General features: G+C 39.3%; 3 protein-coding genes across 11 annotated transcripts in view; all 3 read right to left on the minus strand.

Annotated features, from left to right (window-relative positions):
• The window catches only part of LOC138049505 (outer dynein arm-docking complex subunit 2-like), a 37,219-nt gene extending 34,778 nt beyond the window's left edge, over positions 1 to 2,441 (minus strand). Inside the window, exon 1 of one of the 3 annotated variants that reach the window (XM_068895795.1) lies at positions 2,274 to 2,441. The gene's annotated coding sequence lies outside the window, so the exon portion shown is untranslated. The remainder of the gene's footprint in view (positions 1 to 2,273) is intronic. The other 2 variants (XM_068895796.1, XM_068895794.1) reach the window with 2 other exon arrangements.
• A 659-nt stretch (positions 2,442 to 3,100) lies between these two features.
• LOC138049518 (homeobox protein OTX2-like) lies at positions 3,101 to 9,088 on the minus strand. 5 transcript variants are annotated; one of them, XM_068895825.1, is made up of 5 exons: positions 8,671 to 9,088; positions 8,448 to 8,559; positions 7,925 to 8,060; positions 5,313 to 5,464; positions 3,101 to 4,152 (listed from the first exon to the last, which is right to left on the minus strand). In XM_068895825.1, the coding sequence occupies exons 3-5, from the start codon at positions 8,025 to 8,027 to the stop codon at positions 3,745 to 3,747; spliced, it is 663 nt and encodes a 220-aa protein (XP_068751926.1). In that variant the 5' UTR covers positions 8,028 to 8,060; positions 8,448 to 8,559; positions 8,671 to 9,088; the 3' UTR covers positions 3,101 to 3,744. The 5 variants fall into 5 exon arrangements, with proteins under 5 accessions (XP_068751926.1, XP_068751924.1, XP_068751927.1 ...); XM_068895823.1 differs by having other exon boundaries at positions 8,273 to 8,559; positions 8,671 to 8,899; XM_068895826.1 differs by having other exon boundaries at positions 8,453 to 8,559; positions 8,671 to 8,871.
• Positions 9,089 to 10,716: 1,628 nt separating this feature from the next.
• On the minus strand, positions 10,717 to 18,182 carry LOC138049519 (homeobox protein OTX-like). Of its 3 annotated transcripts, none has more exons than XM_068895827.1 (4): positions 18,068 to 18,182; positions 16,598 to 16,720; positions 14,890 to 15,041; positions 10,717 to 12,025 (listed from the first exon to the last, which is right to left on the minus strand). In XM_068895827.1, exons 1-4 carry the CDS (start codon positions 18,084 to 18,086, stop codon positions 11,585 to 11,587), a joined length of 735 nt encoding a protein of 244 aa, XP_068751928.1. In that variant the 5' UTR covers positions 18,087 to 18,182; the 3' UTR covers positions 10,717 to 11,584. The 3 variants fall into 3 exon arrangements, with proteins under 3 accessions (XP_068751928.1, XP_068751929.1, XP_068751930.1); XM_068895828.1 differs by having other exon boundaries at positions 16,598 to 16,831; positions 18,068 to 18,164; XM_068895829.1 differs by lacking the exons at positions 16,598 to 16,720; positions 18,068 to 18,182 and adding an exon at positions 15,581 to 16,009.
• Positions 18,183 to 25,814: the final 7,632 nt, after the last annotated feature.

Raw genomic sequence — 25,814 nt, forward strand, 5'->3', positions numbered from 1 at the left:
TGGCAAACGTAAGAGGCACTATAAAAGCAAACGACAATAAAGGCTATTCAATTTGGTTGGTTTTCTCCAAACCGGTTTGTGATTACCCAGTTGAAACAGAAGCTCATTATTGAGATCGCTGACTGGAACAGGAGATTATTATTGCAAAATTGGGACCTGCTCTTCCACATCGGTGACTTCACTAAATAATAAGAAGCTCCTGTTCCAGCTCAATAACGATATGGTCTTCCATTACAATGGAACGTACTTGATTATTGAAAATAACGAGCTGTTCAGAACAATGGAAAGGTACATTAATATTGGTTAAAGGAGGAAAAATAATCACGTTGAACGTGCGACACACATTCGTGCGGTACTTTGCACAGCAACGACATGAAATCACCAAATTTGAGGTTATTCTTACTCTGAAACCGCTCCAGTCATACCAATTTGTTTTTGGGACACTTCGCCCATATTGTGCGACGTAAAGGAGATGGAATAATCGTGAAAAACGTACGATAAAGAGGTTTTCGTCGACGTCGACGTCGCCGCCGTGCATACGGCGAGAGCTATTGAAATTTTAAATTGACCAATCAAAATTCAGCGAGCGGGAAAAACTGTGCTATCCGACGTCACGTCAATCGTTTGCAACTAAAAGGCCAGAAAACCATTTGAAAGATTTTGTGGCAACTTTTTGTCAACGAACGTCAGCTGTTGTGTTTAGGCTGTTATTTGTGCTTTTTTAAAATTATTTTAAGACGAATTCAGTATGATATTTTCAAGAGTAAGAAGACGTCAAAACTGTATTGATAATGTATTTATTTGTGTTAACTTGGTGGCGTCCTTTCGACAGGGTAGATCGACAACAACGTCCTTTGCGCACAGAAATGCACCGTTTCCCATGAAAGGGAAAATGATACACAGGATCGATAGCACAGTTTTGACTGCCGCGCGCACTGCGAGCGCGGGTTCCGTATGCAAGGCGTTCCGTAGATCTTTAAGTTCCTAATGACGAAATTTGCGCTTATGTGGGGGAGGTTAGCACCTTCTCAAGACATGCACGCTGTTCACTACAGTTTAATACCTGGATATCGGGTACACTACTCAGTAGACTAGAATAATCGCGAAATGATTATAACAACGTGAAGTTATATGTTCGGATGAGGTATAGAGTTAACTGAATAGAGCGTAATGTGAAGTGCTAGATTTCTATCCCATATGAACTATGAGAGCGTTAGCCCTACTGATGGAAATGAGTTAGGGTTGACCAGGGTGGGATTTGAACCCACGACCTTCGGGTTTGATCATCTAGATTTATTCCGATCATTCTTACTTTGATTAATCTTCATGGTTCTTTCCCAAGCTCCCTATAGAGCGTTTTCATGTGACGTCACGGCGGCCATGTTGGTGTGCCCAGCTAATTGAGCTCTTGTTATTCATGCAAATGTTTTCTTTTGTTTCGGTGGAAAAACAAGGTTACCATTGATCACGTGAGTGAAAACACTCTATTAGTCTAGAGGACGACGACCAACAACCGGCGTAAACATGGCTCAAGCATTACCCTAGGGCTTGACCCGCATCATCCCGCCGGACAAGCCGCAATAAGAGTGCGCGAGGTATGTAAAGGTTGCGAGAGGTCATGAAGTGATAAAATAAACAACTTGTGATTTTACGAAAAGCGTTCCGTTACAAACATGAACATGTCTGACAGAAATGTAATTTGAAGACAGATTTGTTCCGTTCTTGTAGGTTGAAGTATTTTATGCGAGCAAACAATGGACGTTGTCACATCGCTTTGCACTTGCCTTATTCCGATCGTTCTTATTTTGCATCTCGTCCCTGATAATTAATGAATAGACCAAATGCTAAAAACGTTTCATCCTCAGTACCGTTCAATTTACTTTCATTCTAAGAGAAAATTATCTACGAGTTCAGTATCTGATTAAGAAAAAAAAGAACGTTATCGAACATAGCCGTCAAAACAATTTAAAAAAAGGCGAACCACAATTAAATTAAACCTTAGTTTCTTACTCCGAATAAAATCTTGGCTAAGTTCAGGAATCGCTGCTTCTTTGCGGATGAAGAGACAATTTTCGAACGAAGCATTTCGCGCTTGGAAAAGTATTGCCCAAAAATTGTATCGATGGATCGATTCAAACGCATTTTATAATTTCCGTAACTATACGACTATTGGTATTTGTAAACATTTGTTTTGAAGGTCATTTTCATGCCATGGTAAAATTTCAAACTAGATGTTCCCAAAACAAAAAGATTACAACACTTAGAGTACTAACCTCTTAAATATGCAACTTGTGGTGTCTGTTGCTTTCAGTGTCGATGTGGAAATATAATAGTTTTTTTAGAAAATCTGTTCTCACAAATATTTCAAGTCGTAGTTGTTTTTTCTATTTAAGAAACAGTTTCTCGATTTTATAATCAGTTAACTTTCAACTCTTGAAACACATCGAAATACAAGCCGGGTTCCCGTAGCAACAAAGGGCAATCGCCCGCAGGTGTCTTCCTCTTTCATTAGAGTTTTTAATATTAAACAGTTGCCGCATTGAAAAGCATGCAGATTGCTTCGATCGCAAGTTTAAAAGACTACATGCTGAGATGAGGTCCTCATTTCCTCTCGAAATCCCTGATCAGCGAATTCTTTTCCCTTCTTCAATCTCACCTTACCCCGGAAAAAACTTTATCTTTGGTCTAAATTGAAGTTCTGATACAAATTGGCTGGAACGACTACAAAAATTTCAAATTCCTTTTGGTTAGTGAATATCACTGAATTTTATTTTACTTGAGCTTGAGAGAAAAAAAAAACTTTAGGAAGTTTTAATTATTTTAGTAAGAATTCGAGTTTGTACTACACCGACTTAAGAAAATACTGAATACAAGCTTCCACTGATACCAGCGTCGTAGCTGAAGTAACTTTACCTTTACCTTCCGAATGGATGGACCAACTTAATTTGCATCAAGCAGGATCCTTTTCGAGGCTTACATTAAATTACATTAAAAGGCAATCGAAAGGATGCAAGTGATGCAGGCTTAGAGGCTGGAAGTTGGAAATGTTTTCTGTCTGGGTTTCGTGTTTGTTATAGCCTTTAAGGACTACGTAGATAAATTTTGTGAAGCAAGTGTCATAAAATTTTATTTATCCACAATTTACAGTTGTATTTTTACTTTTCATTTTATCGCAAATGTTAAAAATGCTTTGCGAAATACCGATATGAGCGATGTTGGAATTGTCGTCTTAAAAATTAAAATTGCAATCTATTCGATTTAAAAAGACTCACATTATTAAGATATAGGCAGGTGCTCCACTAATTCCTTGTAAATTTATTTTAGGAACAGGTTTTTCCAGCGAAAAGTATCATGTTTCCCTGGACGCTGCGATAGCTCTGTTTTGATTGGCTTTTAGTACAGTGGGCGTTCTTAATCTCCCTAGGGAGTTGTCCTGTAAGGTGGACTCTTAGGCCAAGTATGCGAGATAAAGGCTCCCCTTGATAATCTTCTGATATAGGAAGATATTGATCCAAGTGAGTGAATAAAAGGAAAGACAAACTTTGATGGGGATAGCTAGAACCCTACAATTGTACGAGTGTTGATAGGAAAGTCATATTAATTAGAAGAAGTACGTAAATTAGAGCTTGGTCAAATTCTGACGAACGAATTGCCAAATTTCGCAGTATGGCGTAGCTTTGCAAAGGTTCTCTCATTCCAATCAAGCCACATGGTGTCAGAAGTGAGGTGGTAATGGCATCGGTTTTACACTGGGGTTGATGTCACACCACCAGTCAGGGGAGCCTTGATGTTAGCCACATTTGGTAAGCCTTGTTCATTGCTTCTTTGAGATGGAGATGCTTGCGATGGAGCAGTGTTGATCAGACCACCCAAGAGGTCTTCAATATTATTGCCGCCCGATTTGGAGGGCCGATAACGTCCTTGAATATTTTCTAAACTGTGTTTCAGTAACTCAATCTCTGGATGAGGTATTTGGACTCCTCTGAAATTAAATTTGCTTTCATGCAGAGTTGTGAATTTGGTGGGAATTCTTGCTTGCTCCTCTGGAGAAGGAAAGGAAGTTTTTTCTTGCTCCGTGTCTGGTTTGTCGGTTGTCTGTTGCTGTTTTCTCTTTTGTTGTCGGTATTTGGCGCGCTTGTTTTTAAACCAAACCTACGTGAGAGAAAAGGAACATTAAAGCAAACTTTTCTGGGTCTTCCTCTGCATAAAATATCTCCCAGTATTCGTTGACTTATTCTGATGTTATTCTCTGTATGTACTGAGCAGATCCAAGAGCCTGAGAAGGCTTGCGTGAATACCGAAACTACTTTTTTCCCGAGATTAGTTTGTTTTCTCTAATCTGCGAGTAGTGATTGAGGCTTGTCGAGCGACATCTTGACGAATCTCGCTAAAGCGAATCTGAAAGTAATTCATTTTCCCGCGCTTAGCGCCGGCTGCATGTATCTTCTTGCGTCATGATTGGTTCAATTGATTTTCAGCGTCTGTTGTGATTGGCCAAAGGAGTAACTTTCGTTTTAGTTGAATACTTTTCAATCTGCTAATCAGACTAATTACAGTTCTAAGTTTTGATTTGCGTTAATGGCGTGAATTAAAAATGGCGGCAAAAAACTCACAGTGACCAACGAAATTCCACACAAATCGCCAAATCGCCAAATCGCCAAAAGAATTTGGTCAAAGTTAAAAGAAACAGAGTGATTTATTTTACTAAGCGTTGCGCAATTAGAACGTGATCTGTGGAGACTAAATATTTTGTGGCGTCAGAGGTTAGTCGAGTGTTCCTCTACTAACTCTGGTGGCCGGCGTATAAAAGTAAAAAATTGTGATATAAAATTGAACCCAACCAAACCTATTTTTGGTACTCATACGAACCATATTAGTTTCCTTAAACAGTTTCACCTGTTTTAAGCATGAATGATAGCGTTCACTTGAACTCCGAAAGATCACTTTCACTCATAAAGCTGTAGTACCAAAACTAACTGTCTTTAATACTTTTTGTTTTGGTATTAACGAGGAGAATCTATATCTACCACGAAGGAAATCTCATCTTAAATGCTCAAGTTCTTCATTCTCATGACCTGCGCGCGTCTTTTATCAAGAGATGCTGAGGCATTGGGGATACAAGTGTTAAATTCACCGTCATGGCTACCGTCCACACTCCTCTCTTTGTTAATAATAAGAATTAGAGTAAGAATAAGAATAAGAATAATTTATTAATTTATATATTGCACTTTTTAACATACAATGATCAAAAGCGTCGTTACTTGCTCTCGTTACCTGATCGTTATCGCGATCATCGTTATCGTTATCTTTACCTGCACTCTGCTTTCGGGAAGGTTAATTTTATTGGCCACTTCCTCTCGCATGAAGATATCAGGATATTTAGTTTTGGCGAAGAGCTCGTCCAAAATTTCCAGCTGAGCTTTGGTGAAAGTTGTTCGCTCCCGGCGTTTTTTCCGTGGGAGACCTAGTGATAGGATTGGAAGTAATAAACAAAATAGTGCCTCAAAGAACTTTTTTCAAAGCAAAATGCTCTTTAGGATAACAAGCTGTTTTTTCGCAGATTCGTTTTTTTCCGTACGGTGAGGATTTCCTCATAGTAGCGTTCATAAAACACAGATCACAGATCATAACTCCAGGAACTGTTGTGCTGGAACATAATTATTTGTCATTCAAATTTTTACTTTCAAGGCAAAAAGGGAATTCGATTACATTGGACTTCTCCATTGTATGCACACTAATGCAAGATTAATTTACTGATAAACACTAAATTCTGAGTTCTTTTTAACATTAGCAAGGTTTGCTGTAACCGAAATTCTGACGTTGAACGCGTGACTAATAAGGGATCGCTGTTTTTCGGTACCTGTTTTTTTTACCCAGGGTTATCTTTTGTTTTCGGCAACATAACAAGTTCGGACGCTGCAAGTCAAATATTTAAGTTTTTTTTTTGCTTTATGAAATGAGCTCCAAATTCTTCACTGTGACACGAAAAAGTTTACCTTGTGCGTACGCTGCTGACGCTAAACACTGTGGACAACCTAAGCACGGTAAGAACCCAGGCCACGCAAAGTTAAACTCCATTTGGGCGTTGAATTCGAGATAAGATCGAGAAAGCCAGAAATGTTCTTGACTGTGCTCACAATAACATGAGTTTGCTTCTGCCGTGTTTAAGCTTAGATTTTGAACTTTCTCTAAGCTGGTAATTACGGATTCTCGCGTCGTGACGGTCAGTTTTCGATACACTGCCCGCCAATTGAAGATTATATGGGCTTTGGTAATTTGCTTAAACGAGATAATGAAGAGACAAAGAGAAGTGCGCGGAAAACTCTTGAAGCTAACCAGATTACCATGCACTTGCTTTGTTGCTGTAATCCCTTCAATGGTGCCAAAGATACGAATTGGTCTGGTGCTCTTAAGCGCAAATTTGCGATGGGGAATGGGTGTTTTAAGTACTGATTGAAGTATTCCGAATAATACGATCATCGCTCGTTTAGGGTGCCCTCGGTTTTGAGAGTGAATTTTGCCATCGCTATTCTGGGTGCCAAAGGAATTTTCAACAGAAGGCTTATGTATGCTGCGGAGATATACCAATGCAGACTCGCGCGTTACGAGACTTGTGTGCAATTAATGACATTGAATTACAACAACCGGATCGTATTTTTTGTTTTGATCGCCAGCACATGAACCTGTTTTTAATGTTTGTGTTATTTTTAACAACTGGAAAGGGAATATCAGCTTTTTGGTTGTTTACTTACCGAGAAACGCACAGGGATCGAATGGTGCTTTGATAAAGTAAACATTGAAATGACTGCCAACTGTTCAAGATTCTTGGTAAACGAACGTGACTCGGCCAGTGTAAAAAGAAAAACCTTCATTTTCTGGATAAGAACATTAGCGTAACGACCCCTTCCAAATCGCGCTGGATAAAGTTATCCAAAAGACAATGTTTCACAAAGCTTAGGTAGGGCTTAAAAGCCGGAGTTCCCGATATGTTAGTGATTTGTGTTCTGTTCTTGGAATATTTTTGAATGCCGCTAGTTATAACTGACGGTTGTGCCAGATTCTTATCATTTAAAAAGCTTTACAGAGAACCAGAATTCATTATTTGGGAGGTCCTGAATCCGATTATTCTACACCCCAATCAGGAGTTTTGGCATGTAATATTTTGTTGAATTTTTAAAGGCAACATCCCACTACATCTTGAGATATCTCTGAGTGACATGATGATCTATTGAGGCTGAGCACCTTAATCGGGGTTGCCTATTTTTGCCAATAAACTTTGCCATCTTTCCACACTTTTTTCAAAGTCATGCGAATACACTTTGCATTTTAAACTCTGGTAGTTATAAATAAAAGCCGTTGCCTGAAGAATTTCATCTTCCGTGCGACTTGAGTAGTTCAAAAGTGCACCATTCGCTTAGTTTGGAGATAAGCTTCCTCCTTATTGGTGTTTTACTTATATGATCTTAAGTTATCTTACACGAAACCACAAAAAACATGAAACTCTAGTTCACCGGTATCCTCAGTTGTAAAGACCATTTGAACTGTTGCTGTTAAAACGATGATTAGAGGCCCTAAACGTCGTGCAGTGCAGAGATTTCCAATTCAATATCGGGAAAGATTGTTAGTTTTTTTCATCGCGTGCTCGCTGTGCCAAGTTTGAGGAAATAACAAGATCGGAAGTTTACTTCCGAAAAACTCTATGGTGGATTAACAAAATTCGACTTGACTTGCTTCTTAACCTTGCTTCCTCATACAGCACTTTATGCGGTATTATGATGCCCCAGGGCATTTTTATTTCGAGGTTACATTTCTAAGGTGTGTCCTTTTCCATTGTTGTTTATTCCAGTTTTCCATTTCATCCGCTGAATGCAGACAGTAGTCATTGAAGGTTTTTACTTGTTACATTAAAAATACTTAAACCTACCTTCATACATAGACAATGGGGGATTGAAAAAACCAGTATTGGGAGTGTTAAGGTTGATACCATTCAAAGCATATGGCGGAAGACCACCAAACATATCCGCCATTCTATTTGCAGCAGTATTCGTTATCTAGTAGACCTAGAGTTTAAAGAAAATTGTTAGAATGGCAAAGACTTTACAGGAACACACACTTCCTGTGTATTTGTCGCCGAATGCGATGACACTAATCCCAAAATTATGGATTTACATACCACGATAAAACTTTAACGTAGGTCCCTCAACCTGCACCTTACTCCAATTACGTCTGTTTTAACTTTATCTTTTCTGATAAAATGTTAATATGCTAATACCTTCGACTTCAGGTCACGCAAATATGGTCTTTCCGCTTTGTGACTCTTGTGGTGATGTCAAGAAGACCAAACTGCGCGTACAATATTATATTGCACGAAGAAAATGCGGTCAAAGAGTCTTTCGAGACGTTGTTGAAGGTGACTTTCTCGTGCACGGAACTGAAATTAACTTTACCGTACGTGGTATCGAAGTCCACAATCTGAGAAGTCTTGTGAATGTCATGGATTGTTATTGTTCCAGTTCAGGGCTATGACGATTGTTCCTTATGATGTCCGGCTATTCTTTCCTGTTTTGAAACAAAATAAAAAAATATTTGGTCTTAAAATTCACCATTTCGGTGATTGCCCATGTTTACAACTTCTTAAACAATGAACACGGCAATAAGAAGTGCGTGTACCACTTTTCTCTCCTTTTACAAGAGTTGAGGAAAGTCTTTTAGCACCCCGAGTTCGAAAATGAAACTTTACGGAACGGGGTCGGTGGGAGGGGAAGGTTGAAACCTTTCTTTGCCCCTTCCTACCCCTCTACACCTAATGTATATTCGGCAAACAAGTGTTAGTTGAAAAATATCTAGTCTGCAACAGCGTCCTGAAGACCAGTCGCCCATATAATACAGACTCGTGTTTTAATTAATTCGCACAGTCATCCCATTCGTGAAGACCTCCTTAAGTGATACTGACATCTTTCTTGTGCATGTATGTTAAATGACTTTATCACAACTATGAAGATCTATGAAGTGCTTGATTAGGTATTTGTGATATTTCTTGTACAGCACGACTGAGACTTTCGTACTTTCTCGCGAGCCACACACGGATCAATCGAATCTACCACAAGTTTACCTCGTTTATATATCTACAGGAATATTTCAAAGTCCACAAATTTCTGTCATATTCGTAAGAATTTTATAGTTAAGTAGTTGATAAACTGAAATGTCTGATCCCCACGCGACAAGGGGGATGCTAATATAATATCCAAACAGGTAATGTAATCATTTTGAAATAGACGAAAAAGAAACCTTCCATGATCTAAGAAACTATTTATAATTAATAAGTGGACAGCATAATTTTTATCAACCCTTAAGAATTCCTGGCTGGGAAATAAATCTGATCAGCTGGCTGGGAAACCAACCAATTTTATCTAGCTGGCTGGGAAATTTCTTGTGTGTCTTACTGGGAAAAAGGAACAGATAATGTTTTCCCAGCAACACTGAAAAACACCTGAAAATGCCTTAATAACATTTATTTTCATTAACTGGGGTATAATAATACATTTTACAACAAATTGGTCGTTGGGTTGTTAGAAGTTTGACCTGGCTGGGAAGTTATTGAGCAGGACTAGACACGGGGGAGTACTCTCGGAGACAGAACGGTGTAGAAAAGGACTTGGTTCAATAATATCCGCGGAATACACATGTACATGGAGTTCGGAAAAGAGTCCCTCTAGAATTTTTAGTATTTTTCGAAAACAAGTAAGCATGATGGTAATTCAAAAAAACCGTATAAGAAGGCGATAATTATAGCTTTCAAGCATTGTTATCCAGTTTTATATTGTTTTTATTTCTCTTCAGCAAATGTTTAGTCAGTTGTATTCAAGCGGACAAATAAAGTTGTTTTTCCAGCGTTAATGAAAACAACGCTAGTGGCTTGGCCGTTAACGTTTGACGTCATTTCCGGATGTAGGAGGCAGCAATTCTCGGTTTTCACAGGACGTCACGGCCACCATGTTGGTGCCTCTAGACAAAGAAATGACGCGCATGTTGGTGTCCCGACCAAATCCATACAATGTTTAGTTTCATTAACCGGAATTACTATAGGGGCCTTTGGTGATTCTATGAATTAAAAGACTACACATAACTGAATGCACAGTTGCAGCTGCAGCGGATGGCCTAATTTGACAAGGTTCCCAGGGTTGTTTGAGGGAAGAAACTCTGGGGTGGGGGAGATGAAAGACCCTGGGAACGAGATTGAATCACGTGAAGTCACGGGCTCGACATCCAGGAATACTCGAAATTCTTTCCGATTATGCTTGAGCCATCATCGATAAATTCATATATGTCTCCATAAATGTTAAAAATAGGAGACCAGTTTATAGTAACCCATCGTAGTCAAATCGATATAGGTCGGTGCTGGTGTATCGATTAACAATGGGTAATGGATTGTCTATTTCTTAGTTAGTTCCTACGTGAATGGCACTAATTGAAGCTGACCAAAGCATGGTAGGGGGACGCGGAGTACGTTTGGAAGGTGGGGGGAGGGGGGTGGTGGCTAGGTTTTGGTATGGTGTGATGGGAGGGAGGAAAGGTTTTGGAGAAGACAACACCGTAGGAAAAAAGTGGGGCAGCCCCCTTAGCCCCTCCTTCTATGCGGCCCCTGTATGGCACTTCAGTTCATCCAAGCGCAACCGATTGGGGGCTAAAGAAAACAGGACATACCCAGGAAACTTATGACGATACTCATTTATTTTTCCTGAGGAGCCTTTAAAATAAATGCGCAAGATTACATATATAACTTATTTTATACCTTGTTCTCATTTAACTGGCAAACACGCCTAAACCAAGTAAAATTATGGGTAGATGAAAGGAAGAGGAAAAAATGGCGTTTTGCAGCTGTTCTTAGAACCACGATTCATAACTGCCCTTCGCGCACACATTGCGTATCTATAATCTTGATGAAAGGTCACATGATAACGCGGTGTATTCAAAACACAAGACGCCATTTTGAAACACGTGGAAGATTGAAGTTTTCTGGCTTCACTAATCCTCCGGTAAGTTCAGTGGTTATGCATTTAAGCCTTCTTTTTGTTTTCTTAGGAAACTGTTTTGTCATTTTCTTTATTTGTTAATCGCTCAACGTAACTACAGAGATTCCATAAGCTGATCTGTCTTCCCAAGAAATCCAAGCCGTCTCTTTCCAGTAAATCTTAATTGCATATTTTTTACATTTTATTTGCTTCCGACGATGTCTTTCTTTAACAAAATCCCTTTTTGTAACGCTCATCACGCAGTTCTTCCGCGGCTTATATTCCTCGCATTTTTCTCGCAGTATTTTTGTGCTACTTTCTTACTTGCTTCACATTCTTCATCAATTTTTCTTGTTCAAGAATTCTTTTGGTAATTGCTCAACCCCCTTCCCCTCCCCCCCCCCCCCCCCACATCCTCTAGCTCCACAGAATATTAATACCCTGGCTTTACACAAATAGATATTAAGAACAACGAGTCTTTTTGTATGATTTAGCAGTCATAAATTTTCTGGTATCTTCATGAATATTATTGTTTGTCACATGGGAGGGTAAACCCCATACTTAAAGTGGATTCAAGTGTAGATAGAAGGTGCAAAATAATGTGGTTGAATTATGTTGTGGTTCATTGGTAACCAGCTTGGCATGGGGTTGGTTTTTATGAAAGGAAAGTCAGGAAACTGTGGCTGCTGCATGGCAGTTGGAGCTGACATCATGTTGCTGATAACCGCTCGGACAGGCTGACAATTTGTTTGCCTCTGGACGTTGAGCAGTGCATCCTGCTCGAAAGGATTTGTTTTTTGCTGTGGCCAGGCAAAAGAGTTTAACTTATTTATGCTTGGTGGAGCAGATTTCTGCAAATTGGTGGTGGTGGTGTTGTTGTTGTTTGCTGATTTTGCTTGATCTTGTGGGACTGGTGAGTGGGTTTTTGTTTTTACTGCAGTTGAATTGCTTGGAGATCCTGGTTGCTTCTTGGTTTGCTGTCGGCATTTTGCTCTCTTGTTTTTGAACCATACCTTTGTGAGGAATTAGAAATAAAAAAACGTATTAATTATCTAATTGTGTTAAGTTGCATTTACCGGTAAGTAAGTTCTCCTGCTTGCTCTCTTGCAACTTCCTGAGTATACCTTTGTCTCTGGGGAACGTGCTAGCAAGTTTTTATGAACACAATGTAAGACAAAACTATTTTGCTGTGGACTATCAGAAGTGACAGCTGTGAAAAATAATCAACTATCTCACTCTGTTAATTCACACCAAATCCCCTTGTTTGGGGCAAGGGGGAGGGCCTGGGTTGAGTTGATAATGGCAAGGAGGCGAAAATGGAAATAATGTGACATAACAAGATAAATTAACCAGGTTTCATAAAGCATAATATGATAACAATTGGGCAAAAACCACATTGCATGTGTTTATCATCTCAATCGACACATACTCTTCTCAACCAGCAGGCTTAACCAACAAACGATCCCAGGCGTTCACGCAAGCTAAATATATTTGTGATTTTACATTTTCTGCGTCTTCATTCCCTTTATTACGTATCTGTGCACTCACTTTTCAAGCGTCTGGGTTTACTTAAGACGTTCATAAACTTCAAAATATAGCTGTAATTTTAAAGGTTTCGTGAACGTCGTGAATAGTTTCTTAAGTAGTGTCAAAGGATATCGCAGTATGGGAAGATTACACCCTTAATCAAGTGACGATTATTCTGGTGACAATGTGTGGGTTTAACTCGGGCCAATTTGGAGGTAATTAATAGAATGATTTTTTTACCGTTTCCTTTCCTTTAAGCCCTACTAAGTTACGCCCCTTTGAAAACAGTTCACGGGGATTTGCTGCCATGTCTGTCAACCTTCATTGCATCTCCTGCTGTGATGAAGTCAGTTTTGAAAACTACTTTTACGTCGCAGTTTTGTTCCAGCGCCTAATTCCTTTGAGTGAATAGTTTGATTTCCGAAAGTTTCATTTGTCGACAACAATGCGGAAAGTCAGGTTCGCAAGTGATTCTGCCACACATTGAGACACAAACTGAAGCTCTGCGGGCCATTTGCTTTTATCTTAACGTTAAGAACACACTGGCCAGTTTGATTTCTTGAATAAACCGATGAGATACAACAACAAATGTTGTAAAAAATCATTGTTGAAGAGTTTTTTACGTTTGGGTGATAACGGTATCGTGGCGTGTTGCGGCAAATGTACCGGCCGCCGTAAACTTGAAATCTGACAATCTGCTAGACGGGGAGCCATCGTTTTTTTGCAAAAAAATGTAAAGAAAAAAACATGTTAATCAGTGAGCTTTTTAAACCTCAGCAAGCAACAGCTTTTCAGTGCTTAGCGCCGATAAACAGTTTCTAAGATTAAGCACAGATTTAAAACAGTTGATGTTTAGTTTGTCCTAATGGTCATCAGCTGAGCTCTCATTAGTCTACACACATTCGTAGAATGGACAACGGCAAATGCGTCGAAACTGAACGAAACGTAGAGAAAAATCCATAATTCTAGATACGAAAACAGTAAATGTGTCAGTCACTTTTCTCCTTAGTTTAAGATCATTAAAAATTCCGTCTTTATGCAAGGAAAATTTATTTAAACCGTAGGCTTGTCTTTCACAAATCGGTTTAATGAAGTCTTCCTTTTGTTTTGAGCTCCTCACTCTGTGGTTTTTAAGTTTCCTTTTTTTGTATTTCAAAGTGTTAATTTTGTTCGTGAATATACAATACATGTTTCCGCTTCTTTAAATCCAGTTAATTTAACCAAACCAAAGTCCCTAGAAACGTAATCGTTGTCATACCCGGAATAACTAAGAAATAAGCTTAACTTTTGGTTGTACGCCTGACAAGAATAATTCCAAATTCTTTCTTCTAATATTCTAAAGCATAATTAATTAACATCTTAAGAAACCTCCGCCCAACCTTTCCCCTACTTTTCTTTTTTTTTAATATGAAAATGAAAATACGATAAACTTGCTCCCTGCGTTGCTCGCGTGCCGTTATACACGTCTGTGACATTGAAAGAAGAGTTCAGATATCTTCATAACTGCTTCAGGTGTTTTTTCAGAAGAAATTTGATATCATCTCCTCACTTATGTATCTTCAGTAAGAACTTATTCACAGCGTCCTTGAAACTTGGAACTTGGAACTTATACTCCCAAATAGCTAGGCTAACATTTGACTTGGAGATTTTTGCAACGAAGCTCTTCATAATATCTTAGCGTCTTGTACGCCAGGTGGGAGGAGGGGTTGGGGGGAATGGGGCTAATCTGTAATGCTAATGGTGATGCTGTTCCAAGGTGAGAAGCGAAAGTCTAAAAATTATTTAGTTTAACCGAGCAACGACGAAGGCAATGGGAACCGAACAATACTAATGCACTCGTTGCACTTACATTATCCCGGCAAAACAACAAATTTTCAAGTGTAAGCTGAATACCGTTATTTAAATGTGAAAATGAACTCCTGGCGATAATCGTTTGACCTCCTTTAAAAACAAAAGAAAGCTTTTTCTCCACTAGACCCGGTGTGTTTGAACTACTGACCTAATGGATAGGTTTCTCCACAACTGTTACTCCCTTTTCCTGCAAACCACACTATCGTCCCCTCTACGTGTTGTAAATTTAGTTTCATTTTTGACGTTAGCATAGTTTAACTGATTCTTTGTATGTTTCCGTCTTTGTTGTACTGAACGTTTTGTTGTAAGCAGTTAATTGCTGTTTACTCATGTATTGTATGTTTGTTTTAAAAATATGCAAAGTAACTTTAAGGTTTTGTGGAAATCGCGAGAACAAAATGGTAGATCTTTCAATCTCTATCTGCTCTCCCGTGCTTTTCTAACCAATTTCGCCAAGTTCAGAGTGTCCCCCCATCTAAATCACCCTTATATCGCTTACCTGCACTCGGCTCTCAGGGAGATTGATTTTCATTGCGAGTTCTTCTCTCATGAAGATATCAGGGTATTTAGTTTTGGCAAAGAGCTCGTCCAAAAGTTTCAGTTGAACTTTGGTGAAAGTCGTTCGTTCTCGACGCTGTTTTCGAGGAGGACCTGTAAAATAAAAAAGTATCGAACAGTCAATTTTTTTTGTTGGCAAAAAGACTGTCATGTTAGTCAACTGTCTCGTCTGTTGTGGTGTTCAGTCGTTCGTGTTTCGATTTTCCGTCCAAAGAAATCAAAATTCCTGTAAAATTGCCTTTCTTTAAGGCCGGTTAGAAAACTTGTCTTTGATTGTCAAACGAATAATCGACATCCATTAATTAGTTTTAATTTTAGAGTTTCAGTATTCTTCTCAACTCGAGATTTACAAAGGCATGCAAACAGATTTTCGGTAAGGAAAAACAACACTGTAGCTGATTTACGGTACAATTTGTAACTCTTTCATTTTTCTATCCTGGCCAAGGACTTACTTGCTTGATGTTGTTATAAAGTCAGTTTTAAATCCATACTTGCGATGGTATTGTTGTTGTTGTTTCATGGGTTTGTGATCAAATTTGTAAAAACTCATCCCAGTAGAGTGATTTTATAATGACAGCTGCTAAGGATTACGGAAAAGTAAATTGAAGACGAAGGCTAGAAAAATGCTATACCTTCCATAAACTGAGAAATGAGACATTGTGGGCATCCCAGGCAGGGAAGTGGATAGGGACTCCATCCGAACTCCATGACTGATCTTGTAAAACCAGGTTATCAATAAGGCGTCTCTCTGCACCGTGTACGTCACTCCTTACAAGTTGATGTGTTTGTGAGTGTTTAGTGGTCAGGTTGCCTTGCATCAAAATGTGCTGTCCCTGATTACACGCCAATGCTTTAAAAGTTTGTAGTGTGAGTCAAGACTAGTCGCATTGGACTGATTAGGGATTATACGACTATTTGTGGCTAAGCTGGTTGGATAATACTAAGCCGACGAGAACTAAGTCAGTCCTTAAATAACAATATTCCGTGACACGATTTTGTAAGCGGGCGATAATGTAAACGGACATTCAAATTTCGTGTCTACTGGCCCGCCAGGGTCTCTTTAAGTGTTTGCATCAATATGGTTGCCTTTGTTTCGTCTGATTTACAAGGCCAGTCAATAAATGGAAGTAGTTTCGCCCTATCTGGGCCAAGGATAACAACTGCCGCATGTTAATAGTGTTATTGTTACCTTGATAAACTGTCGGATTGATGTGTAAAGCAGGAAGTTAGCTGATGACTCTTTGCTAACTTGAGATAATTATCTTTAGAGTGAACTAAAAGGGATTTTCATTTTCCCAGGCGCCGTAGACAAAATAGCACAGAACCGACTGTTGTAAAAAAGTGAATTTTGCTATCTTTTCTGAATTAACAAGTGTTGTTTGAACGCCACCTTTAACGCACAATTATACGTTATTTAAAAGATATTTCCACCAGAAATGAGAAAGTTGAGTCAACGCTCGATCGCAGCGATGAGTATTAATAGCAGCGAACTAACGAGGGATAATCTTAAACCCTATTATCGTCTTAGGCGTTACTGAAAAAAAGATTATCCTGGTCAAGAATTATGAAGAATTATTATAAAAGACACTCAGGCTAGACATGCAAATTTCAAGACCACCCTAGGAATATATTGACTATAAACACCTTACCGTGAACTGGGCCAATTCCTCGGTACAACGTGTCCGTATTGCGTGGAGTGAAGTCCATTCCGTTCATTTTACCGGGTGGAAGGCGATCGCCCATTGTAAGTCGTGTTCGTTGTACTGAAAAAGCTAGCGTGCACAACATAAAAATGTTATCATAAACTTTGACCTTGGAGAGGAAGCTTTGCGCACGTGCTCTGTCTTGTGGTGATGGTTGTCTTGTAGGAAATCACGGAAACGCTATCGATAACAAAGCGAACATTCCATTTAGGCTATTTATTATGCAATGCCTCACTGAAAGAGGTCATGGCTTCATCTTTAAATTGCGGATAATCTGCTTGATATCGCAGTTCCTTGTGATGAATGATAATTTCACTGGAGATCGCGCACGCTAAATTTAAACAAATCGTTATGCTTTCTGTGAAACTTTTGATTGACTGCTATCATTTGCTGCCAAGACAATCTCGTTTTATCTGCTTGAGTCCCAAGGATTGATGGGTATTAAGCCTGAGCCAATGGTACGGCAGTTTGCTCTTTACAACTACGTCATCTACGCTGATAACAAATAGTCATAAGGTAACAAGTCAACAAACACCGTACAATATCAATAAACGGTGAAATAATTTTCACGTTGACTTTGGAACCTAACTTCAGGCATCACCCACTTTTGCTGAGTTGAAACGAACGAGAATTACGCCTTCTTCTGGTATTGCGAAACACAGTTCTGTCGTACCCATTTTGGCCGGATGTCACGGTTGTTAGACCATCTGTTGAAACTATTGGGATCAAATATTTCCATGGTCCCTCCAGAAAAATAACTCAGCAAGGGTCTATGCCACACCTTGAATAATGTTCTGCTCGTTATCTCATATTCCAAAGAATTTACCGCTGATGAAATTTCGTTGATCATGAACGTTATTCAAAATGCTTGTATATTTTCGTTTTCTACTTTGCATTTCGGTGCGTGATCTACATATTTTGACTGTTCCGGCGAGGCTTGTTTTATACGTTAAGACGAAATGAACCAAAACACTTAATAGGGCAGCTAACGTAACAGGGTTGACGTATCCCCCGGGGGGGGGGACTTCGCATATGAAGGGCTGGGGATGCTCGTCGGAAATTTTGAATTAAACCCCTAAAGGAGACCAATCTGGGCTTCGCCCACTATTTTTCGACCCCTTAAAGAGACGATATTTAAAACATATTAAATAGATACACTGTATTTTATATTTCTTCGTGTGCAACCTTAAACGAGACCTTCAGGGCTACATCATATAGGTTACATATGTACATATGATTGCCCCCCCCCCCTCCCCGGGACGTATCGATTGTCAAAAGACGTTTCGACAGCTTGGATTGTGCTAAATTGTTAAAGGTTGATTTTCTGAAATAAAGCTTGTCAGTTCTTGTAATGTAGCTTCCTTAAGTTTAATTGCTGTATGCGGGCTAAGTAAGAAAAGCACGAAATAAACTTACTGTTCATTCTGCAACTCATGCCAACTTATCTTGCCTTTGTTCAGAAAGTATGCTCCCTAGCACTTCCTTGAATCTTATCAGATGACGGGAAAGTTGAGTTGATCATGACATGCGGAAAATAATTTGGTTTATGAGGAAAGAGAAACAGGTTTTAAATTACAGGAACTTGCTCAACAACGAAAAATAGCCTGCGGCTACAAGACGTTTCCCTCAATTCATGTGATATACCATAAAGTGCGGGGGACAGTTGGAATTTCTTTGAAAAGGATGACGGTGTTGAAAACCGTGATCTTTGTAATTTACTGTCGTTAGATCTTTGAATGATTTAATCAGTGATCTGGTGTTAGTTTGACGATGCATGTAGAGAAAGTTATGACACGTGCTATGAAACAGGGCCATTCAGCTCCATTCCTCTGCGTGTTTCTTGCTAATTGTGTCAATTAAACTGAAGATTTCTGAGCCAAGAAAAGGTTCAAATGAACGTGAACGCAAAAAATGGCCTTTTTTGCTTAATGTATAGCTTAACCTTGACGAAAAACCAATGCTAGAATTTTGTTGCAATTTGCTCAATACAGTCAATATTCTTACAGAATCTTTTTTAGCCATTGCTACAATTTGGAGGAATGGTATCAATTTAGATAAGACTGCTATGTAGCACAGAACGGGCTCTATTATGGTATGTCAACTGGGCCACCGATTGTGGCAAATAGAGCGCTTATCCTCTTGTCCTTCTCTGTCACTGAGCTGCTCAAATAGATTTGTGAATGCTCTTTATGGCAGAACATCGCTTGCCACTTTCATGAATACTGTTGCCGATCGTACCATATGTTTTCAGTTATACGAAAACGGAAAGTTGAACCTTTGCATATAGACAACAATGCGTGGACGCGACAGAGTGACGGACGTCTCAAAGCAACGAGTTTCGATTAGAATGAACCATAATTCTACAAGAGCAGCATGCATGTAATTTCATTTCTTTGCTGTCTTCTACAGGAAAACAGCACCAACAGCTGAATGTTGTGAGATTGTGGAGAAAGTGAGCTCATAATTGTGAATTTCCTATTTCCTCTTTAACAGCGTCGTTCATCTTCATTCATTTCCTGGGTTTCTCAACCCCATAAATTCTCTATAAAAAGTTTTCAGTAGTCTTGAAGTTCTCTCCACTTCGCAAGCCTATGTTTTTTAATTAACGTTTTTGTCAGCGTTGCTATCGTCGCGTCTTAAAAGCCGGTTCCTTTTCCTCGTGATTCCTCGCTGAATCAACACCTAACTTCCGCAAACCTTCGAAACAACCCGAAACACATTCCTTCATGTTTTCTGCGAGGTAGTCACGTTTGAAACAGAAAGAGTGTATGACGAAACTTCCTTAATTTTTTTTTCGCTTAGTTAATTGTCACATATCTTGCATTTGTTGCTTTTTGGCTTATTTAACCTTGAGTACGCGAACAAACGCATTAATACGTGATTACATTTGATTATACAAGAAATTATATATATATAAACATATACCGTTAGGTCGGTGGGTTGAACTCCGAATTGAAACCCTAGGAAACCGCTGTCATCATGATGCGCGCGAACGTGTTGAAGGATGCATGTATTTTCAGGATACGTGATAGAAATGATTAATCAAACAGCGATATTGCGAACAGTTCTTAAACGGCTTGGGTGGAATTGTGATTACGAAGAGTGGAATTTTAGTGAAGTATTGTGTTGAAGGCGTGGTGGTGTAATAGTTAGTGCGCCGCCACCATCGCGTTTAGCGGGAAGTAGCAATGAGTCCCTTCCTGCCGCTGAAACAACCTCGTTCCCAGCGGGGTCTCTGTCTCAACGTTGTTGCCGCTGAAACCGGGATAAGGTCCGGGCGCGTGAGTCCCCCGTGTCTTGTCTACGACTTCGGCTTGTCTGTCAGTCTTATGTGTTTCATTTAGTCCTCTTCCCGGGTAAAAGTATGTGGAGAAATCGAATAAGGCTTGAGAACAATATCAACAATAAGTAGCTGCGCTAAAAACGGTGGAGACTTACTAAGACATTTTTTCAACTCGCGTCCATTTTCTCTGCGGAACGCGTATTCCACGTATTTTAATTAAAGCGTTCTTTCTTAATTCTGTTTATTCTGTTGTCCGAAGCAGAACGATTGGAGAGCTTTTCGCTTCATAGGAAAGGAACGGAAAGGAACTTTATTTAAGTGTCTAGTCGATTTAGCGCAGGATCACTGCGGACACTGTAAAGGGAAATTAACAATCAACGCAAATCATGTCAAATGTGGGTTTTTGAGGTGAGAGGAAACCGGAATACCGGGAGAAAACCTTTCGGAGCAGAGTAGAGAACCAACAAATTCAACCCACATGTGACGCCGAGTCGAGGAATCGAACCCGGGCCACATTGGTGGGTAGCGAGTGCTCTCACCACTGCGCCATCCCTACATCCCCCATATCCCCGTATCCCCATATCCCCATATCGTTAATGACTGGAAAAGTATGATTCCGAATATTAATTGTATCTTGGAGTGGGGTCCAACAGGTTATAAGAAACTTGAAAGAAAAGTCAGCCAGACCCTCCCCCCCCCCCTATTTTTAAGCGTTTGCAGTCAATATCAGGGTCCTCTAACTTGAAAATATAAAGTTTGTTCCATGGAAACCAGAAAACAGAAAAGAAACAGATAGCAGATTAATTGATTGTGGTATTCATTGGTTTCTGTGCGATTTCTTGGAAACATTATTTACAACATGATCTCCAGTATTCTGACAGATCTCATCTCACGGGCAACAAGAACAATGGTCAACCTCTCAGTTAACTCAGTTTTTCACTGAACAAGGATGACTTTTTCATGGAATGTGTAAAAAGGTTTCCCTCTTCTCTGAGGTCATATTATATTTAAGCTGTTCTTGTTTTTCCTAGACCAAGGTAAAAGTACTCTTTTAATGTGCTATAAAATACTTTTCCGCTTGATCAACATAAGCAGGAGCTCTGATGAGCTCCTGACGTGAGGTAAGTTGAAATCAGGGTGTTCATGAAATAAACCACCCCTTTTGACCCTTCGCTGGCAGTTCATTGCATTTTACGCTTTTGTTATTCATTAACCAAAATGGAGCGGTATCCATTTTAACTAGATGCTTAGAATGAAAATGCAGCTTGGACTGCAATTGCAAATAAGGTTGCTTCCTCTTTAGGAAGCTACGCTTTTCTGTCAAACTGCAATTGCATGGGGAAGGATCTGAACACTATCGAGCTTCCTCTTTTTTACCAAAGAGCACTCGAGTACGGGTTTGAGTTTAAAAACGCACACGTGGATGATAAACCTTTTGCAAAGGAAGTTATCATCTGGAACAACAGGGATATCAAAAGTAACAATAAAATGATATTTTGTCGCTCTTGGTTTGACAAAGGAATTTTGACTCTAAACGATCTTCTTGACTCTGAATTTAATTTCCTTACGTATGAACAATTCAAGTTAAGCCACTGAACTAATTTTTTATGGAGTAATAAACACAATTCCAAGGAAATATAAAGAGGAAGGCAAACGAACAACCACCATGGGAAAGCAACTTGTACATTCAAATTTAGGGACAGTAAAGGGTATTCATAAAATGTTTTGTAAATCAAATATTTGAAGAACCCTCAGCAGTTCTTGGCAAGGGTGTTACTGCTGATCATATATCCAACTACTTTAAATTAGCGTTCTCTATAACTAAAGAACCCAAACTGACTATGTTCCAATACAAGGTACTTCATGACATAGTTTTCACTAAAAGCATAGTATTTAAGCTGAAGATGACAAGCTGCGATCTCTGTTATTTATGTCAGGAAGCTTTACAAAGCCTGGTACATATGCTCTGTTCTTGTCCCGTAGTGTCAAAATTCTCGGATTGTTTCAGAGTGTGGTATGAAGCAACGACACATTTAAAATGGAACTGTCCGCTGTTAGAGCCTTGTATGGAATCATTGCGCATCATAACTTTAATAAACTAACTAGTCACCTTTTATTAATCGTCCCAGCTAGCAGAGGTCCGCCGCCTTTCTTTTGCGTTCGCTGGGTTGACGAGTATGAGAGAAGAGACGTCTGCCATGGGTCGAAACTCAGTCGCTCTGATCCAACCGCCGTCCACAACCATGGACGGCACTCTTCAAACCGCATGCCCCATGATATGTTTGCTGACTGTAACTTGAGCCCACTGTGTCCCACGCATTCCTTTACAGTAATTCCCATGAGCCCACACAACATGAAGTATGATGTAAGGATTCGGTCGCTAAGCGACTGCCGTGCATGCTCAACACAGTGAATTTCGATCCATGGCAGAGATCTGTTCTCCCGTACTCGTCAACCCAGCGAACGAAAAAGAAAAGAGACCTCTACTATTAGGGAATTATTAATGCTAAAATATTACATGTATTGCTGCAGTATTAATGAAGAGTATTTGTGTTTAAGTTCTTACCTCTTAATACTAAAAACAAGGCTGAAATTTAAGGTGGCTGGAACCAGTTTCACCACTTTTAGAGACCTTCTTATTAGATGGGTTATAACTACTATACTGTATCACGTAACAGCAATGTTATGGTACCACATCAAACACCAATTATTGCTTAACAAAATGCGCTCACAATTTTGACGTAATAGGTTACCATGGCAACATGAAAGCTCTCCCAAAACACCCTATATTTCGTCTTTACTTGCTTATATCTTAAAAATGAACTGGGTGACCCCCATTTTTTATTGTAGAATAGTAATTAGCATCTTGAGATAGAACTATCAGCAAAGTTTAAAAAAATTCTTGGGAGCCAATTCAGAGCTACCTTAAATTTTCGAAAAGTTAAGGTAGCTCTGAATTGGCTCCCAAGAATTGGTGTTTGATATGGTGCCATAACATTTCTTTTACGTGATACAGTTTTGTAGTGACAACCCTTCTAATTAAAAGGTCCTTAAAAGTAGTGAAACTGGTTCCAGCCACCTTAAAAGCAATTTTTTTTTTGGTAGCAACTCATCTGATTTCTCCTTTGACCAAAGGAAACCTTTAATTGAGGCAGAATTTATTGCCACTTAGTAATACGCATAAGTCATCCTTAGCTTCATGATGTTATATTTTATGTAATCAAATCTAATTGTAGGGCAGTGGTTGGCTCCAGTACCGTGAGTTGTGTTAGTATTGGAAAGCAACATTTAGTTTGACTGTATTGTAAGTAATAAAATGTAAGTATGTGTTGCAGGTAAAATCCGTTTTAACCTAGGTTAAATTCGTGATCCCTATTTTACCAAGGTTATATTATGCAATCAACCCGGCTTAAAGTGCCCCTGTGATAAAAAAAAACCACTTCCTTTTTTCCTTCAGATTTTGAAAGTGTGTTTGCTTAACAACTGACTGGCAAAATTTTTATCCAAAGGCCGTTTACTTTGAGTGTGAGTTTTGGATTTCACGGTCCGCCATTACTCACGTTCAAAACTGACCGATTGGACCTCAGAGGGTTGGATCCAGGGAAAAGTGACGGCAGAGGCTCACTAGCTTAAAATTTCAGCGTGTGAAAGCAGCTTATTATATATGCAAAGCGTGAGTTTGAAAGTCTGAAAGCCCAAAACCCCCGTGCTGCATATTAATTCTGCGGCGTACACACGTATTGCATTCTTAAACTAGTGAGCCTTTGACGTCATTTTCTCCTCGATCCAGCTCTCTCAAGAACATAATGTTAGTAATGGCGGACCATTAAATAGGAAAATTACAGTTAAAATAAAGAGGTGTCTTTTTGAAATCAAGGCTTAAAGTGCACCTAACCCCAAAATATTTTTTTCGCTAAAATGAATCTTTGCAACTGCTCGAAACGCATTGCGGCCATTTTTTCATTTTTCTAACAAATCCTGGCATTTTATAGGCTTCGAAAGTTGCGAAAATCCAAGCATCTTTTGTTCACGACCGAGTCTGAAGGGGAGTGGGTCTATTCCTGATTTGACGTCACAAACTGATTACATTGCATTAACTCTGTAAAAACACATGCAAAGTAGATTGTGACGTCAAATCAGGAATAGACCCACTCCCCTTCTGACTCGGTCGTGAACAAAAGATGCTTGGATTTTCGCAACTTTTAAAGCCTATAAAATGCCAGGATTTGTTAGAAAAATGAAAAAATGGCCGCAATGCGTTTCGAGCAGTTGCAAAGATTCATTTTAGCAAAAAAAATATTTTGGGGTTAGGTGCACTTTAAAACGTGGGTCACTTAGTGTTTCGTTAACATAGTTTTGAAATCCAACGAAAAATATGAATTGATTTTTTGGTCACAGGGGCACTTTAAACTCCCTCTAAATCAAGGGTATCTTGTGGTAAGCTCGTGGAGTAAGTAAGATACTGCGTCAGGGAGGTGATATAGCGAATTATCAAGCCTATAGAGTGGTTACAAATGCAGTGTAAGACATTATATTGAACGTCTTTCATTGGTAGCCGAAGAAGAGCATTCTTAACGACCATTTAACGAATGCATGAATGCGCCTGCCGCCTTAACGACCATTTAACGAATGCATGAATGCGCCTGCCGAACTTGAGACGATCAGAAATCGATTACAAATTTTCCATTGTTTACGCCTGACAGCCTGATTCGCCAACCATCCCGATAACTCTCCACGAGCTAAAAAGGATACTTATACCTTCCCTCCTCAAGCTGTCTTAAGCATCTCAACACATTTTCTTAATCTTGGGTTACATCTTATCGGTTTCTGTATTCATACACTTATTAATTAAGGACGGTGCCTACTATGGTTATTACGCATACCTTCTGCGCATCTCGAGATACTCGGGTTTCCTATCGGCGACGCTTACCAAGACAGTGATATTTTTGCGCGGTTTAAAACTATCCGGAGAAAGTAGATCTTAGTAAGTACTCTTGATATCCAAAAAGAAAATTGGGGGTAATCATGCATTTTTGAGAGATAATTACCGGTAAGCTTCAATTTGGGAAAGAGGGCCATACACTGCTTTGTATTTTAAAGCTTTTTACAAACATTCATCAATCAGTTATCTTTGAAAAATGCGTGGTTACCCCCAATTTTCTTTTTGGATTTCAATAACACTTGTTAAGATCTACATTTCCTGTATAATCATAAACCGGGGCAAAAATACCACAGTAAGGGAACAAAGAATTGTACAATGCACTCAATACCAGTACTCGAACTCGGGTGACCCACCAGATCTGTAGTACTGTGTCTTCACCACTATTCTACAACGACGAACATGCTCAACCCAACACAGTTCTTTTTGTTATTTACTTTTCCATGATTGGTCAATTAATTTCTATGTATAACAACCCTAATTTTTCTCTAGGCTTAATTTAGGCTCCAAACAAGTTCCTTCAATCTGTCAGAGTGCGTATTCAACCTACAATATTGTAGGTAAAATGAGTTTCACTAATTTAACCTAGGTTAAAACGCAATCAAACTGAAAACGGATTTTACCGGCAACATATATATTGTTTTGAACGTAATGTGACGTGGATAAAAATTCAAAAGAAAAAAAAAACAAAACAAAACAAAAAAAAACGACTATGCGTAGTGGTGTTTGATTTGCGGCTTAGCCGTTCTGGTATTTGTCAGGGGGTTTATCTTTTTGTGCCCATCTTTACTTCTCGGGGACGGCTTTCGTGCAGGTTTCTAGTAAAAAAAATGACGAGCCTTATGTGAAACTACACTTTCCTACTCTGAAAAGCTTGCCTTTCCACGTTTGAACTGAGGTATTGGTGGGATTTTTGCTCTCGAAATATGCCGAAAAGTTTC

Source organism: Montipora capricornis, chromosome 5 (genome assembly GCF_036669925.1).
Source record: "Montipora capricornis isolate CH-2021 chromosome 5, ASM3666992v2, whole genome shotgun sequence".
NCBI classification, from domain to species: Eukaryota; Metazoa; Cnidaria; class Anthozoa; order Scleractinia; family Acroporidae; genus Montipora; species Montipora capricornis.

Excerpts from the sequence above, each read along its gene's own strand:
- LOC138049519 (XM_068895827.1), bottom strand. Across the intron at positions 15,042-16,597 it reads AGGAATTGGCCCAGTTCACG|GTCCTCCTCGAAAACAGCGT; the intron begins GTAAGGTGTTTA and ends TTTATTTTACAG. Across the intron at positions 12,026-14,889 it reads TCCCTGAGAGCCGAGTGCAG|GTATGGTTCAAAAACAAGAG; the intron begins GTAAGCGATATA and ends TTCCTCACAAAG.
- LOC138049518 (XM_068895822.1), bottom strand. The coding sequence starts at position 6,480 with ATGATCGTATTATTCGGAATACTTCAATCAGTACTTAAAACACCCATT. Across the intron at positions 5,465-5,996 it reads GTCAGCAGCGTACGCACAAG|GTCTCCCACGGAAAAAACGC; the intron begins GTAAACTTTTTC and ends TCCTATCACTAG. Across the intron at positions 4,153-5,312 it reads TTCCCGAAAGCAGAGTGCAG|GTTTGGTTTAAAAACAAGCG; the intron begins GTAAAGATAACG and ends TCTCTCACGTAG.